The sequence below is a fragment of the Mirounga angustirostris genome, unplaced genomic scaffold, assembly GCF_029215605.1.
Source record: "Mirounga angustirostris isolate CCGP_5_RB_7025 unplaced genomic scaffold, mMirAng1.0.hap1 SCAF_5, whole genome shotgun sequence".
In the NCBI taxonomy this organism is placed as follows: domain Eukaryota; kingdom Metazoa; phylum Chordata; class Mammalia; order Carnivora; family Phocidae; genus Mirounga; species Mirounga angustirostris.
In genome coordinates this window covers 147400971-147418733 of record NW_026991713.1, presented here as the reverse complement: position 1 = coordinate 147418733, position 17763 = coordinate 147400971, and the positions used below count along the sequence as shown (strand labels likewise).

Sequence of the window (17763 nt, the reverse complement as noted above, 5' to 3'; positions counted from 1 at the left end):
TTTTTATCCTTGTACATGGAACAAGTGTTTTTTTTATCTTTTTTTTAAAAGATTTTATTTATTATTTATTTGAGAGAGAGAGAGAGAAAGCATGAGCACGCGGAGGGAGAGGGAGAAGCAGGCTCCCCACTGAGCAGGGAGCCCAATGCAGGACTCGATCCCAGGACCCTGAGATCATGACCTGAACTGAAGGCAGACACTTAACCGACTGAGCCACCCAGGCACCCCTATAGCAAATGTTCTGCAACCGAAGTATCACTTGCAATTCTCAGAAAAAAAGTTTCTTCTGAACACCACACTTCATTTCCTCCTGGTGTTTGTCTCGTGTTCGTACAGCTTACACACTGAATCAGGGTGCGCGCAAAATCCCTGCCTTGCTTTCCTCAGTTGAGCCTGTACCGTTTTGTTGGACTGTTTTCACATTTAACGACCAGGAGATATTTCACCAAGCGAGAGGAATATTAATTTAACTGTCATTGCTCTGCATTTTCATTCTCCTTTGGCTGGCACTGGAGGCCCCTACAGGAAATAGCTTTTAGAAAGCTTGCTGATGGGGCGCCTGGGTGGCTCAGTCAGCTAAGCGGCTGCCTTCGGCTCAGGTCACGATCCCAGGGTCCTGGGATCGAGCCCCACATCAGGCTCCCTGCTCGGCAGGAAGCCTGCTTCTCCCTCTCCCTCTGCCTGCCACTCTGCCTACTTGTGCTGTCTCTCTATCTCTCTGTCAAATAAATAAATAAAATCTTTAAAAAAAAAAAAAAGAAAAAGAAAGAAAGCTTGCTGATACCATTTTTGTAGACCAGTTTGTTGAGAACGCTGTCCTCCACCATCTCTTGGACATCTGCACCCTGAACAGCGTTGCTTTTCCTCCACTTTAAGGCATGTTTCGATCTGGCGGACAACACAATCCCTATAACTGCTTGGCGTTTTCTTTTTTCTTGAGCTGCGCCGTAATTCAGAGCTCAGTGTATGATCCTCTATGAGCCGCTGCGGAGAGCTTATGTCCTATCTGCTTCCTGACTTTCCCTAAGGCCTTAGCCACGAGCCTTAACTCTTGAATTCCCTTAACTCAATCAGATTGTTTTATCCATATGTTTAAACCTTATTCTGTTGCAATTGGAATAGGCTATGTGAATTGCTTTGGGAACTAAGCGAGGTATTTCTAAGTAACAGGTAACATTTATTGGGAGCTTACCTACATGCCAGGTAGTGTCCTGTTTGGCCTGCACTATTTAAATCTCACAGCAATGCTATGAGAGAATGACTATCATGATTTTCCCATTAACAATGGAAGAAATAGGCAGAGAGAGAGTGAGTAGCTTGTCCGGGTCACACGTGCTCCAGGGCCCATGCTTTGAGCTGCAAGTTAAAATAATAATTATGAACATTCCCGTAACACTGCCCAATTAGCCTGCTTTCTAATGGCCCACTATTGTCCAAAACCCAGAACCAATTTTGTTCATACTTTAACCTTAAAAATGTCTTTTATTTCCCTTGAAAATCTTAATGCTGCTTTAAAAGGGGGCAGTATTTCTCCTTCCATTGAGATGGGGAGAAGAAAGGAACTCACGGACCCCTCAAAAAACAACCCCCCCCAAAAAAAGGATGTATTTCTTATATTGGGATACATGTGGTTAGAAGTTCCTCCCCGAGACCACGAAGGGGCAAGAGCTCCCTGGCCTATTCCCTCTCCCGAGGGCCTGCCTCTTCTTCCTGCCTGCTGAACTCACATGGAGACTTCGAACATATGATCTCATTTCATCCCACTTTGACTCTGCCAAATAGGCCTTCCCTCCACTTTACAGAAGAGCAAACTCGTCCAAAGGTTAAGTGAGTGGGCAGAGCTGGCTTTCAAACTCAACCCGGCATCTCTTTCTCCCCCTAAGTGCTAACTCTCTGCTTATCTGACAAGCGAACAGCTCTGGGAGAGTTGGACACCTTTGCCATGAGGCAGGGGGGCTGGACCGGACAGGCAAGGGCTGGTGAGCTTCAGAGCTGGTCTTAGCACCCATGCCCTTCACCGATATGCTGTACTGTGTCTCGTTGCAAAATAAATTCTCACTGTAAAAAAACAAAAATAAGGAAAAATAAGCATCCCTTTGACCATGACCCAATCCCAAACCACACCCCCCCACACACACACATACACACAGAGCCAGGTAGGCACTGTTATCTGTTGGGTATTACATGGCATTTCTCCTAAACCTTTGTTATACGCATTTGCGTATATATCTATGTCCACACATAATTATCAATTCATTCTGTGCGATGCTGTCAAACTCTGTGCAGAATATCACAGTTTGGTGTTCAATTAATAATACGTTTTGAAGAGTCTTCTGTATCCATAGGTCTGTTTTGCCTTCATCCTCTTTGGACTGCTGGGAAGAATCCCGTGGTATACATACATCACAGTCTGTTTGACCATTTCCCTTTGGGGGCTGCCGGTCACGTGGCTGTGTTAAAAATCCAGACGAGTTCTCTAGGCATGACTGCAAGAAGTAGAGTTTCTGAGTCAAAGTATTTATACACCTTCTTGAACATTAGTCTTATTCGGCTAATTGATTGATTTACTTATTTTCTGAGTGGGCTCTTGGTACAGAACATGTACTTTGGAGGGAGAAATAAGTAGCTTCGTATCCTGGCTGCGATAATGACCAGCTGTGTGACCATAGGCAAATAAATACCGTCTCTGAGCTTTTCCCACATCCGTACAATTCTGTCCCCTGGAATTTAATGAATTGACTTTGGGGAAAGTACTCGGCACTGTATCTTGACACATACTAGCATTTTATCAAATGTTGATTCTTTTTCCATTCTTTCTTTCATTTTCATGTTTTTTGGTCTTCAAGATGCCCCATCCTTCAGTTCTGATGTGTGACCAGTTCGGCATCATCATTATACTATGCTCTACTACCAGCAGGGTAATGTGATGCTTTCAAGCTGAGCATCCTGGATTCGAATCCCCCTCTGCCAAAGTCCAGCCGTGGGACCTTGGATAAGTTAATTAACCTCTTAGACCCCAGTTTTTGTATTCAAAAAATGATGCTAATTTTGGCTCCTCTGCTTAGGAGAACGTTGTAGGATTAAATGAGGTATGCAGGCAAACAACAGAGTGTCTGGCACCGAGTAAACACTCAAAAAAAGTCTGAACAAAGAAAACATTTTTGAGCATTCTTTATAATATGCCATGGGAATGGCAGTAGAATGGTTAACATGATCCCAACCCCTGAAGAGTGTAATCTAAGGAACTCTATGGAAGAGATTTATATTCCATAAGGAATCAGTATTTTTCCAATGTCTGAACATGAGTTATAGGGTGAAGAAGAATAGCATTTGCCTAGCGCTTTAGAATTTACCAAATTTATAGTCGTTACTTCATCCAACCAGTATACCTCCTGGTCAGGTGGGGAAATCAAGGCTTAGAGAAAGATACAGACTCACCTGACGTGGGCAGGGATCTTGGGGCCTCAGTTTCCTTACCTGAAAAAGTAAAAGACAGCATTACATGATCTATCAACTCCTTGGATGTGGTTAGTTTGGGTCCAGTGTTAAACTTAACAGAAACAAAGCAGGGATTTGCTGTATTTTTTTAAACTGTTTCTTACTTTTGAGGTTATTAGTCACTAGGCAAAGGGTGCACGGCATCTCCCATGTTTGCTTTCATTTCTCTCTCTTTCTCCATAAGTCCATCCTCCTCTTCTTATTTCTCCGTCTGTGTCCTTCTGTCTCCCCTTCCCCGTCTCTTTTTCTGACTCCTCCTTTTCCCATTCTTTCTGTCTTCCTGTTTTGCTTGGTGCCTGCTTCTGTCCATATCTCTCCCTCCCACTCTGTCTCCCCCCTTCTCTGCCTTTCTCTGTCTCACAAAATTGCTAAGAAGGTTCTCAGTGAAAAAATAAATACTCAGTTGGTTAAGCGACTGCCTTCGGCTCAGGTCATGATCCTGGAGTCCCGGGATCGAGTCCCGCATCGGGCTCCCTGCTCAGCGGGGAGTCTGCTTCTCCCTCTGACCCTCCCCCCTCTCATGGTCCCTATCTCATTCTCTCTCAAATAAATAAATAAATAAAATCTTTTAAAAATAAATAAATACTAACCATCGGTCTTTTCTAAACCCAGTTCACAGTGACTATTACCAGTAGATGTGATCGACGCAAATTAAACTGACAACAGTTAAAAGTACACAGGGTGAAACTTGTTACTGACTAAAAATCCATAGGTGACTTGAATCTTCCTCAGCAAATTTGAGTCTACACAATTCTGACCCAGGAGAATTGAACTTAGTGGAAATAATAACCACACAAGAAACTCCAACTGGCAGCAGCTATAAATTAGTAAAGTTTGTTGTGGTCCCAATGTTGATCAGTGAATCAAATCCTTATAAAATGTAAACACAAAGGAATTGATCCCAGTGAAAACGGGTTCCAAAAATTGCTGGAAACAATTTAGGCCATGGGAGACATCGATTTAGGATTAGATTAGCTTAATGGCATTTGCAAAAAAAAAAAAACAACAACAAAAAACCCCAAAACATTTCCTTTGTGAAAATGCAGCCATGTCCATATAACTGATTTTACAGCTGTATTCACAAACTCAGAGTCCAAATGTGATTCCAGGCCATCTTCCTAAAGCCACTTTTAAACCATCCAGGGCTGATGGCAGGTACGGTCTCTGTGCACGCTGTCTCCTCCCGAAGCAGGCACTTCCAAAGGTCATCATGCCCCAGTGGTACCCCTTCTTGGGCCGGTGAACACCCTGCACCCCTCAACAGCCTTGTGTCTGGGGGCTGGTGAAGGATCTACACCGCCCTGGCTTCTGTGCCCGATGATGTCATCACCGCCATGCTAGCATCCTGAGTCTGCACCTGAATTTACAGAACACCTTCACTTCCATCTTCACCCACCAACAGCCCCCCCTGCCGCCCCGGGAGAGAGGTGTTAGCTCCCCATCTTACAGGTGAGAAAAACCGAAGCTCAGAGAGGTCCCAGGACAGGATCTCACTCACGGACCCGGCAGAGTGACCTGAGCGCCAACCCCCCACCCTCCCCTGCTCGCTGTTGCCCCAACGTGCTGACAGGCTTAAATTGCTGGCTGAAGCCTTTCCCTTCCCCCACAAGGCTTTGATGGGACCTAAAAAAGTACATTCCGTTATCAAAGAGATGTTTAATTGTCATAACACTTGAGACTAGACTCCAAAACACACACAGGCGCGCACACATGCACACACACACACACATACACACACTCCAGTTTCATCAGTTCATCAGAACAAGTCAATGTCTTGTTAAAGGCTTCTTGAATGTTAATGAATGAATAATTAACTTTAACTATATAATTAGCCTTTAAATGTGCTGAGACCCCCAGAGAGCATCTGAAAACATGCATAAGGAGATGATGAGCTAAAACCAGAAACTTTTGATTAGGAAATATCAGGAGCCAGGTCCCTTTCCCCGAAGGGGCCACAGCCTGCCCTTGAGCAGGGGGCAGCCGAGGCACCCTCAGACCATCTTAGGGCCACGAGTGAACTTGCAGGCATCACGCAGGTACACGAGAGACCGACCGAAGTGACAGGGTCAGACCGACACTCGAGAAAGCTGGAGCAGCTCTTGAGAGCTGTCAAAAACTCTGGCAGGAAACTGCGGGGTTAAAGTCGCACAGGGAACCTGTGCAGATTCCTCCTTACTTGGCTTCTTCACAGAGATCTTATTTCCCCCTCTCGTGCCGAATTACTGTCGTTTTTAATCATTTGCTTTCCTTGAGGACCATCCCCCGTGACAGGTGATAGGGAGAGTGACGGCACCGACGGCACCCCCACAGCACCCGGCAGGCGGTGTGGGCATGTCTTGTCACCAGCACGGCAGGGCACGGCTCCCTTCCAGGCTCTGGTTCTGTCCCAGCCCTGAGGCTGGGAAGCCGAGGGGTCCTTTCATTTGTCACTAATGTTTGAAGAGGAGATCCCCCTTCTGTGGGGAGTGAAGGCAGAGAAGGGGGCCGGGGAGGTGCTTTGTCCCCATCACCGTTCTCACACCCCCTCCTTAGAGCACCCCCTGACCCGGGGGAGAAGCTTTCAGCCAGTGACAGCCATGGGCCATGGGCGGGAGCTAGGAAGGTGGGTCAAAGACAGTTTCCTCTTGAAAAGCCAGGAGCAGGAAACACGGAGCCGAGAAGCAGAACTGACTTCCTTACCTGGGAGCCCCCGAGCTTCCAGCCGACTGCTGTGAGCCCCAAGACTCTCTCTCCTGCAGGGCCAGCCTTTCATCTGTGTTGCCGCAAACCAGGGGGGCCAGGCTGGGGGGTGTGCTGCCAATTACCGCACTGCAGCCTGATCCATCCCTGTCTCCCACGATCTCAGCTCCGGGCTCCCAGATGCTTGTGGTCTACACCGGGCTTTAGTTTCGGATGGCTTTTCTCTTCCTAACCCTCTACCTTCAACAAGAAGCTCTGGCTCTCTATGCCTAAATGGCTCCTGGAGGCAGGCATAGGATGTGCTCGGGGCAAGAGAAGGTCTCTGCAGGGGTGACTCTGGACCTCATGGGGCCGTGCACCTATTGGGAAAGAGAGAAATGAAGCTGAATAACCCATCAGAGCTCTTTAAACCTTCTTGGTCTGCTCTCATCCTGGCTGCTTCTTCCATTATGCTGGGCTTGACTTAGAGCTATAACCCCCCAGTTTGAACTTCATAAGCAATAGACAGAAGTGCCTTTGTTTACCCCACAAGCGTCATGGACGTCATGGTCACAGCAGTTATGTCTGTGGCCTTTGGCATCAGACTGTGGAAGTCCAGATGCTGCTGTGACCCCGAGAAGCTGGTGGTGGCGTTGTATCCCCTGACCTCTTAGTGACTCAGTTTCCTCATCTGGCAATGGGGATGGATGGCAGCAGCAGATCCATCCTTGTGCTGTTAGGAGGAGTCAGTGGGATGGGATAATGCGTGTAAAGTATCCAGGACTGGATTGGTCACAGAGAATGCGTAGAATGTGGCAAATGCCATAAGTGTTGCCATAAAATCTGAACTCAATTGACTGCATCCATGTGTTTTGAGCACTTGTTTTGTGGCAGGCATGGTGCACACGTCTCACTTATATAAATTCTCTTTATTCCCAAAGCCCTCTGAGGGCAGAGATGGTCTGCCCCGCTTTGCAGAGAGAAGACTGGGGCTCAGAAACACAGGCCCCTTGCTCCAAGTCTTTGACCACAGAGCACTCTCTTGAGGACGTCAGCCAGTCTTAGTTTTTTCTTTTTAATGATGGCAACATTTTTCTTCCAATTGAAAACAGAGCAAGTAGACCTTTTGGAGTCAGAGCGAGGAGGAAACCCAGAGCCCTGCTCCGCAAGCCTTCCCCTGCCCACCCAGAGCCCTGCTGTCCACTTAAGGAGCCACCAGCTGTGTGTGACCATTTATGTTAGAATCTAAATTAATGCAATGAAATAAAATTAAAACCTCAGTTCCCCATTTGCACCAACCACATTTCCAGTGCGTGATAGCCATATTAGACAGCACAGATAGAGAGCATTAGAGCACCATATTAGAGAGCACAGACAGAAAGCTCTGCTGGACAGCGCTGTCCTAGAGAGTTTGAAGTACAGAATTTGGAAATAATACTGATGGGCTTCAGGCTGCTTTGCAGAGCCTCCTCTGCTCATAGACAACATAGGAAAATAATAATAATTGTATATCTCCCTACTGGACCCTCTTTTGTAAAGCACTATGCAAACAAGCCATGTCTATCAGAGGGGGCATGTTTTTAAACATGCATTTAGTCCCCAGCTCTCTAGAATCATTGATCACATAGCCCTGTAGTTTCCTTCATGTGCTGTCCTCATTTTGGTTCTGACGTGGCCCCAAGACCAGAGACAGCCCATGGAGGGCAGGCCCACTTATGGCCCTTCATGGCCCCCAGCCCACCCAGGCACACCAGTGTGTAATTGTTTCACTCATGTCTTTTGTGATTGTCTTCCCTCTTACTTTTGCAAACTTGGTTCCCTGAGAAAACTTCCTGTTTTCTTTCTGTTCATCTGGCTGTTTCTCAGCTAAAAAATATTTTGTCATGAAATATGGTAATGATTTGCAGAAATCTGTGCCTGTCCATAAATACTGATTTAAGCTGCTGTTAGGCAATTCTCATGTCGTTTCCAGGTGTAGTTTTCGAATTCCACCCCAGACATGCATCAGTGTGTGGTGGGTTAACAGGAGAGGGAAAGGTTTTACCGCACAAACACAAACAGATGGCCTTCACATTTGAATGCCTCTGTGCACATTTATGTGTGTATTCATTTGTTTTTTGAGGAATTAAGAGAGTGGGAAGGTCGCAGTAAAACCCAGGTTCCCAGCATCTCCATGGCAACTTTTTTTTAATTTATTTTTTTATTCTTATGTTAATCCCCATACATTACATCATTAGTTTTAGATGAAGTGTTCCATGATTCATTGTTTGTGCATAACACCCAGTGCTCCATGCAGAATGTGCCCTCCTCAATACCCACCACCAGGCTAACCCATCCTCCCACCCCCCTCCCCTCTAGAACCCTGTTTGTTTTTCAGAGTCCATCATCTCTCATGGTTCGTCTACCCCTCCGATTTCCCCCGCCTCATTCTTCCCCTCCCGCTACCTTCTTCTTCTTTTTTTTTCTTAACATATATTGCATTATTTGTTTCAGAGGTACAGATCTGAGATTCAACAGTCTTGCACAATTCACAGCGCTTACCAGAGCACATACCCTCCCCAGTGTCTATCACCCAGTCACCCCATCCCTCCCACCCCACCCCCCACTCCAGCAACCCTCAGTTTGTTTCCTGCAATTAAGAATTCCTCATATCAGTGAGGGCATATGATACATGTCTTTCTCTGTTTGACTTATTTCACTCAACATAATACCCTCCAGTTCCATCTACGTCGTTGCAAATGGCAAGATCTCATTCCTTTTGATGGCTGCATAATATTCCATTGTATATATATACCACACCTTCTTTATCCATTCATCTGTCAGTGGACATCTTGGCTCTTTCCACAGTTTGGCTATTGTGGACATTGCTGCTATAAACATCGGGGTGCACGTACCCCTTCAGATCCCTACTTTTGTATCTTTGGGGTAAATACCCAGTAGTGCAATTGCTGGATCATATGTTAGCTCTATTTTCAACTTTTTGAGGAACCTCCATACAGTTTTCCAGAGTGGCTGCACCAGCTTGCATTCCCACCAACAGTGTAGGAGGGTTCCCCTTTCTCCGCATCCCCGCCAACATCTGTCGTTTCCTGACTTGTTAATTTTAGCCATTCTGATGGGTGTGAGGTGGTATCTCATTGAGGTTTTGATTTGGATTTCCCTGATGCCGAGCAATATTGAGCACTTTTCATGTGTCTGTTGGCCATTTGGATGTCTTCTTTGGAAAAATGTCTGTTCATGTCTTCTGCCCATTTCTTGATTGGAATCTTCGTTCTTTGGGTGTTGAGTTTGATAAGTTCTTTATAGATTTTGGATACTAGCCCTTTATCTGATATGTCATTTGCAAATATCTTCTCCCATTCTGTCGGTTGTCTTTTGGTTTTGTTGACTGTTTCCTTTGCTTTGCAAAAGCTTTTTATCTTGATGAAGTCCCAATAGTTCATTTTGGCCCTTGCTTCCCTTGCCTTTGGCGATGTTTCTAGGAAGAAGTTGCTTCGGCTGAGGTCGAAGAGGTTGCTGCCTGTGTTCTCCTTTAGGATTTTGATGGACTCCTGTCTCACATTGAGGTCTTTCAACCATTTGGAGTCTATTTTTGTGTGTGGTGTAAGGAAATGGTCCAGTTTCATTCTTCTGCATGTGGCTATCCAATTTTCCCAACACCATTTGTTGAAGAGACTGTCTTTGTTCCATTGGACATTCTTTCCTGCTTTGTCGAAGATGAGTTGACCATAGAGTTGAGGGTCCATTTCTGGGCTCTCTATTCTGTTCCATTGATCTATGTGTCTGTTTTTGTGTCCATGGCAACTTTGATACGTTGAGGTATTGACGTTGCAAGCAACCAAGCTTCATCGAGAGGACAAATACCATCCATGGCCTGCAGTCTTCAGGTGACTCATATCATCCAGAGTCTCAGTTGCCCTGTTGATAGTCACAGAAGGTGACTGTTGGCTTGTGGAATCAGAATGCCGCAGCTGGAAGAGTATCTCAGCAGGCCCACGGTGACTACCTCATCTCACAGATGAGGAACCTGCGATCAAAAAGAAGGAAGTGACTTTCCCAAGGTCTCACCATCATCCAAATCTAGAGTAGAAACCCGATCCCCTCTACCTGCTCTCCCAACTGCTCCTGTCACACAGGCCCTGCCATCATACACAAATTGCTTTCAACTCCCCATTCCATATTTCCACAGCTCTCGGTGTTGCTGGCTTTCCAGAAGTCTGTTTCCTCTCGGTTCATCAGCTCTGGTTTACCATCACCATTAATGAGGCTTAGTTTGCGTTCCCTTCCACTTGGATGATCTGATCTCCTTTTAATACTCTCCAAGTGTTAACACCAAGCCTCCAATCCTACAGCCTTGGGAGAAAGGCTTTAGAGTCTTTTTGTTGGTGAGATGAGCCTTGTAGTCTTGCCCCACCTCTAACCATCACAGAGACAAAAAATTAAAATGAAGCATGCAGCCGTAAACATTCCAAATGGTTTTGTTCCCATCGGGAGACCTTCAGCAGCTGTCTCTGAAAGGATGCAACAATTTACCTCCTCTCCCTGCCACTTTTATTTTTCTTTGCCTGTTTTATGTGTTCTTGTTAAGGAAAGCAAGGCAGTGAAGTTGAGAAAGTACCAATACATTGAGTAATCTCCGTTTTAGCTTTCCTACCTACTTTAGGTCATCGCCACCCCATCCCTACCTAGTTTTGAGCCATCCATCCCCATGCGCAAGGGTGATCACTTCAGCCTTGTGAAGTAACTCTAAAAACTGGAAACAATACTCACGCCCACTGATGGTGACCTGGGTAATGACTGATTCACAGCCATGCTATTGAGGGATGATTCAACGCTTGCCTTTTGGGGATGCAGACTGGGAAGGGTCATGCAGGACTGAGATAATAACGTTCGATGCCTTAATCTGCATGGTGATTTCCAGGATGTACACATGTGTAAAAATTTATCTTGCACTTTATTGCATATGCGTTATACATTGATTAAAAAAACCCATTAACAAAGGGGAAAAAAAGCGCTATGTTTATGGACGTGGAAATACATTCACTCTGTGTAGTTTGCAACAAGCAAAGGCCGCTTTGGAGGTTGAAACGAGGACACAGTGTGGCCCACGGGCCAATCTGTGTTTGTAAATAATCTTTTATGGGAACAGAGCTGAATTCATTCATTTATGTATTATTTAGGGTTGCCCTTGTGCTGTGTATTAGCCTTCCTAGGTCTAATGGAGAGGCTTAAACAACGGGAATTTCCCGTCTCATGGCTCTGGAGGCTGGAAGTCTGAGATTAAGGCAGCAGCAGGGCTGTGCCTGCTCTGAAGGCATGAGGGTAGCACCTGTTCCAGTCCCCTGTCCCAGCTTCCGGTAGTTGCTCGGCTTGTGGCTGTGTTAACTCCAGCCTTCGTGGTGGTGGTGGTCTCCCTGTGTGTGTCTGTGGTCAAATCTCCCCTTTTTTTGAGAACATCAGTCATATTGGATTGGAGGCCTTCCCTTCCCCCCGTGTGAGCGCATGTTAACTAATCACATCTGCAATGACCCTATCTCCAAATAAAATCATATTCTGAGGTGCGGGGGTTTATGGCTTCAACATACAAATTTGGGGAGGGTCACGGGTCAGCCCAGAACATGCTACAGCAGCCGCAGAGTGGAGTTGTTGTGATACAGACCGCATGGCCCACAGCTTAAACTATTTATTATCTTGTCTTTACAGAAAAAAGTTTGCCAATCCCTGCTTTATTTAAAAAAGTGTGTGTGTTTACACACGCATGTGTGCATACATAAGAAATTTGGAAAGCTGTTCACCAATGTGTTAACAGAGGTTGCCTCTGAATTATGAGGCAATTTAAGTTTTAATTGTAGTTTTGATATTTTCTATATTTGGGTTTCTAAAAATTATTATATAATAATTTCTATAATATAAATCGATAGTAAACATGTTTCCCTTGGGAGGAAGACATCGTTCCTATGCACTCACTCTCCCTTCTTGCACCCTACCCTAAATTCTCTTGTACCTTAATGGTTTATTTTGGTCTGATGCAAACCTTTCTAAATAGGCCACTGCTTCCCACTGTTGGGAGTGCTAAGGGCAAACACTTAGCAAACCAGCAAACTCAACTGTTTACTCACTTGGGCATAAGGATTCTTCTTTATTTAGCTGCCTCTTGTATGTAACTTGGAGAGAAAAGGTTCTGGCTTTTATCTCCTCATTAAAAATAGATCCTTTTATGATGAGGGGATGGGGCGGCCATGAGTCACCCTGTACAGAGTGAAAGAAAGCATGCGGTGCTGGATCAGGTCTCAGGAGCTGGTCCCCAAAATGTTACCCCACCATCCTCATGACTCCCTGGTTTTTTGTCATTGCAGGAAACTGGACGCTTTCATCTACGATGCGGCAGTCTTGAATTACAAGGCTGGGAGGGATGAAGGCTGCAAGCTGGTGACCATCGGGAGTGGGTACATCTTTGCCACCACTGGTTACGGAATTGCCCTCCAGAAGGGCTCCCCTTGGAAGAGGCAGATTGACCTGGCCCTGCTCCAGTTTGTGGGTGATGGTAAGACCTTGGGTGACCCCCTTTCTTTCAGGGGACTTGACACCCTTGCACTCTCTCTCTTTGCTGATTGGCTTTCCAATGGATCTTTGTATGATGCATTTGCTTACTATTTATTGGGTGCCTCTCACATGATACCATAGTTTTCTAGGTTGCTTATAATGGGAACCAATTTTAGACAACAAAATTTTCCAAAGAAACTTATTTTAAGGATGCAGAAGTGTCTATCTCAGTGAATTGAGGAAGGAGTTGAGCAAATAAGTTTAGGGGAAAAAAAGCAGGAATCGGAGCAGTCCTCGGGCCTTGATAGCAGGACTTCATAGGTCCTGTCCTAGAGTAGCAGTTCTCAATCAGGGCAGTTTTGCCCCCCGGGGGGCACTTGGCTATATCTGGAGACATCTTTGATTGTCATGGTTGGGAGGCCGTTTGCTACTGGCATCTAGTGGAGAGAGGTCAAGGATGCTGGCAGACACCTTACAATGCCCAGGACGGCCCCCTCATCTCAAAACACGGAATTATCTGACCCCAAATGTTAGTAGCCCTGGGGTAAAGAAACCATGACGTTACATGACTAGGCTCCAGTCCTAAACTCTGTTCTCTCGATTCTAAATTTCATATTCCAGAGGAAGGATTCTTGATGCATTTTGAACCAAAGACTCTTTCCTGGACCCATCAGGAGTGCCTAAGTGGTGGGGTTACATTGTACCAACACAGAGGCTCCTGATTTTATCCTATGGAGGAGTGAGGGAGAGGCAATCTCTAGAAAAGGAATATAAGCAGAAATCCCATGGGTTTCCACTACAGTCTACCTGCTTCTCCTGCCAAAAGACAGTTTCCACCCCCATGGGTCTTACAGTCTCTTGGGACCGTGGCGTTTATGGACCTCTGTAGGTGATTGGGCTGTGTCTCCAGCATCATTTCCTTCAGTCTGCCCTCTACTTCCTAGTTGGTGATCTCACTGGCTGGAGTTTTTTAGGATCCTGTCCTGGCTCAAATGGCAGGTTAACCCTGAGAACCTGAGTAAGCTGGGGCCCAGGGCAGCAGCTGCATCCAAGGACAGCTGGAGGCCATGTTCAGAGATGGTTGCAGAATATGCCATACCTCCCTGGAGCTGGGAGAGGAGAATCCGGCAACCATTGTGGTCAAATACAACACTGAAATGCACAGACATTCATGTGCAGTGTGGTATGATTTTGAACTAGGTACATATTTCCTTGCAACTTCTCCTCCTTTCTCTGCTCCCAGAATTAAGCCCTGGATTCTCAGAGTGCCATCAGAACATCTAAATGTGTTTTATATTTAACTCCCAAATAAGAACATCTGATCCTCTGAATTCCCTGTAGGGCATTTGTACCTTCTTGGGATCATGAGCCATGTTCTCTGTTCTGTAATAGTGACTTGTGGCTGTGTCGGTCAGCTCTGGCTGTGAAATCTAAGAGGCATACCCCACTAGGCCTTTATTTTGCTTGTGGGAGTGCAGGTTGAGTGGAGGAGCTCTGTCTCAGGCTGTGGTGGCCTTGGTGGCTCTGGGCCCTGCGGTGTACCCATGGATCAAATGTGCTGTCTGCTCTGCATGCATTTATTCTGGGACTCCAGCCGAAAGGGCAGGAGCCGCCTGGGAGAAGCTCTTTTCTTGGCTGTGTCACAGGCACAGAGGAGATACCCAACTGTACATGTGCATTTCAAGTCTCTGCTTCGCCATGGTCACATCTACGAACACCCTTCTGTCTAAGCAAATCTGATGGCCAAGCCCAAAGTAAAGAGATCAGAGGTACCCTCTGCCTTTTAAAGGGAGGGGGGGAGTTTGGAGTTACAGGACAAGGGGTGTGGACACAGGGGTGAAGAACTGGGACCATTTCCTCCACCTGACAGCCTGGTCGCCCAAGTCTCCCTACACAGGGTGAACTATTCAACAAATGAGCCTTGTTTCCATTAGTAAATACCACAAAATCCTGAACTTGCCCTGACCTGATAACTGGCCCATGAAGGACTGAGTGAACAAACACATGCACGGATGAACGGTGGGTGTCGAGGTGTATTTCATTTGACAGGACACTTTTAAATATGATGGGTAGCTGTCAAATAAGTGAGTTCGAACTCTACTCCTGTTAGTCCTTGCTGTTACTCTGACAGGATCTGTTCTGGAACAGCAACATATGCTAGTCACCACACTGCTGACATCACCTGGGTTAATAGTCATAATAACTTTAGAAGTTCAGTGTTGCTTCTACACATTTTACAGAGGAGGAAACGGAAGCGCAGAGGGCTAGCTAGTAAGTGGCAGAGTTTCTACTGCAGGGGCCTCGCTCTGGAAGTGGATCAATTATGTAAAACTGCTTCATTCAATTCACTAGGTTGTCTATCGAAGATGGCCAATTAGATGCTTGAGATTTATAGATCCTTTAGGAAGGAGTAATTTAGTGCATATCTGAACTAAATCTATTGTCCCACTGACAAATACTTCTATGAAGGGGGTCATCTTTCTTAGCCTCTGTTTACTCCTCTATGAATGAATGCATGCAGAAATATTTACCTGATAAAGTTGATGTCAGGATGAATGAGAGGATATGTGTAAAGAGCTTAGCTAAAGCACCTGAAAATAGAAATGGTTCAATAAATGCTAGCTATTACCATCATCTCCATCATCATTATCATGACCATCACCATCATTATCATTATATCATCATCACCAGCACCATCACCACCACCATCATCATCACCACCATCATCATCTTCATCATCATATCATCACCATCATCACCATTACCACCACCGTCATCACCATCATCATCATTACCACCAACATCATCACCATCATCATCACCATCACTACCACCATTATCATCACCATCAGCATCATCACCACCACCATCACCACCATCACCACCATCATCATCACCATCATCACCACTCTCACCAACACCAACATCATTTTATCACCAGCACGATCATCATCACCACCATCATCCTCATCATTACCATTCTCCACCTAAACCTCCTCCTCATTGTTGTCCATCCACAACTCCAGTATTCAGTACAGCCTATTTAGTGTTGTATTGGTGATAACAGTATCATGGAAACAACCTTTATGGTGCTGCACAGAAAATGTCCTCTTTCTGGCAAATAAAAAAATACAAAGTAAAGGCCCCAGAGAGGCCAGAAGTGTGTTCCTTGTTACTAGCAGGGCATCTAGATTCTTACACATATTTTCAGTCCTCACTCATTGCTTTCCTGGTCAGATTGTTGGGATTGGGAAACGTGTCTTCTCAGCTTCATCTTTAGAGACCATCTGGAAGCAAAGACATGGAAGAGAAAATGACATTGCTCCAGGGGGCGTCTTAAGATAATCTTCCCGGAAAGCCATGTCCAATTCGGAATGTCTCTCTAGGAGTAAATACATGAATTAACACAGCTGCATAAATATTTCACTTATCTTATGCAGCTTCAGCAGGATTAATTATGCTCTAAAATTAGACCTGTAAAGAGCACAGTGCTAAGCAGTACCTAATTATTATTCATCCTCTAGAATGGAGTGTTTATCTCTTGTTATAGAGTAGCTTCGGTGGACGATTACGAGTCTAATGAGTGTCAAAAGTATAAAAAATTTTCCTAATGAGCTGTGTAAATATAACCTTTGAGTGGAGTGTTTGGTTATTGAGGGAACCTCTTACATGAAGCCTGCCAGGCATTTCCCTAGGAAAAGGACTGGTGATTTCCCTTAAGGGGTACACAGGATCCCAATAAGACCTTACCTTCCTTTTCCTGTCTAACCTTTGTGTCCTTTCTGAGATAGTGTAGTGCACCATGGGGATCTTCGGTTCTCAGTACTTCAGTCACAACATTCATGGGTACTTTTCAGCATTGAACATCAATATCCAACCTTTACTGAGAAACATACTTTCCTAGGCACTGATGTTCCAAGAGGGGGATGTCATGGTCTTTTTCTTCTCTCCTTCAAGGAACTTACAGTCCTGTTGGTTGGCAATGAATAAACTTAAAATATCTCATCTCAAAATATAAACATTTATAATAATTCATATATATGAATTCATACATACATATGAGTATATTCTTAGGTATCTTGGATAGGTGAGAGAAGAGTCAAGGAAGAATATGGAATATAGGGTTTTTTAATGGGAAGATGAAAAGGCAGAGTAAGTCATAAGGAAAACGAGTCTAGTAAGAGCTCAGTGAAGAATAGAATGGGCCAGAGTTCACAGTGTCATTCATTAATTCATCCAGCAACCAGCAAGGATCTATTGAGTACCTGATAACTCCGTGGCACCTAAGAGGTGACACTGATGAAGAATATAAAGAATGAGTCAGGGGGCGCCTGGGTGGCTCAGATGGTTAAGCGTCTGCCTTTGGCTCAGGTCATGATCCCGGGGTCCTGGGATCGAGTCCCGCATCGGGCTCCCTGCTAGGCGGGGAGCCTGCTTCTCTCTCTGCCTCTGCCTCTCTCTCTCTCTCTCTCTCTCTGACTCTCATGAATAAATAAATAAAACATTAAAAAAAAAAAAGAATGAGTCAGTCTGGGACTTAAAAAATGGCATTTCTGGCTTCAAAGGAGAGGTTAAATGGGAGATCTGTTAGGTCCCATCAATCTCATGGATTTTGTAGTTTTTTTAAATGTGATCCTAGGATTTGAAGAGACAGAAGGAAGATCATAGAGGCTAAAGCCCTTTGGGTGTACAGAGGCCAGCAAGAAGATATTGAGAACAAGGTTGTATAATATTATTCAGCAGCAAGTGATGCTGAGGGTAAGGAAGGAAACCACTGTTTTTGAGCCCATACGCAATGGCCCAGTGTGGTGCCAAGTAACTCACAAATATTCTTAGCAACACTTCGTACAGTATTCTGGGGTACATCTTAGTATTTCCATGTTGCAGAGCAGGAAAATGAGGCTCCATTGGGTTTAGTGAGCTACAGCAGAACTTTTAAACTTCAGTGTAAACAGGAATCACCTGGGGATCTTGTCAACCGGCAGACTGTTTCAGTCGGTCTGGGGATGGGGAGCCTGAGATTCTGCATTTCTAACAAGCTCCAGGTGATGCTGATGCTGCCAG

At 45.2% G+C, this 17763-nt stretch overlaps 1 protein-coding gene across 1 annotated transcript in view; it reads left to right on the top strand.

Annotated features, from left to right (window-relative positions):
• Positions 1 to 17763, top strand: part of GRIN2A (glutamate ionotropic receptor NMDA type subunit 2A) — a 167264-nt gene that overhangs the window by 112412 nt on the left and 37089 nt on the right. The window contains exon 11 of the mRNA XM_064590311.1: positions 12513 to 12700. Within this exon, the coding sequence (XP_064446381.1) occupies positions 12513 to 12700 (188 nt within the window). The remainder of the gene's footprint in view (positions 1 to 12512; positions 12701 to 17763) is intronic.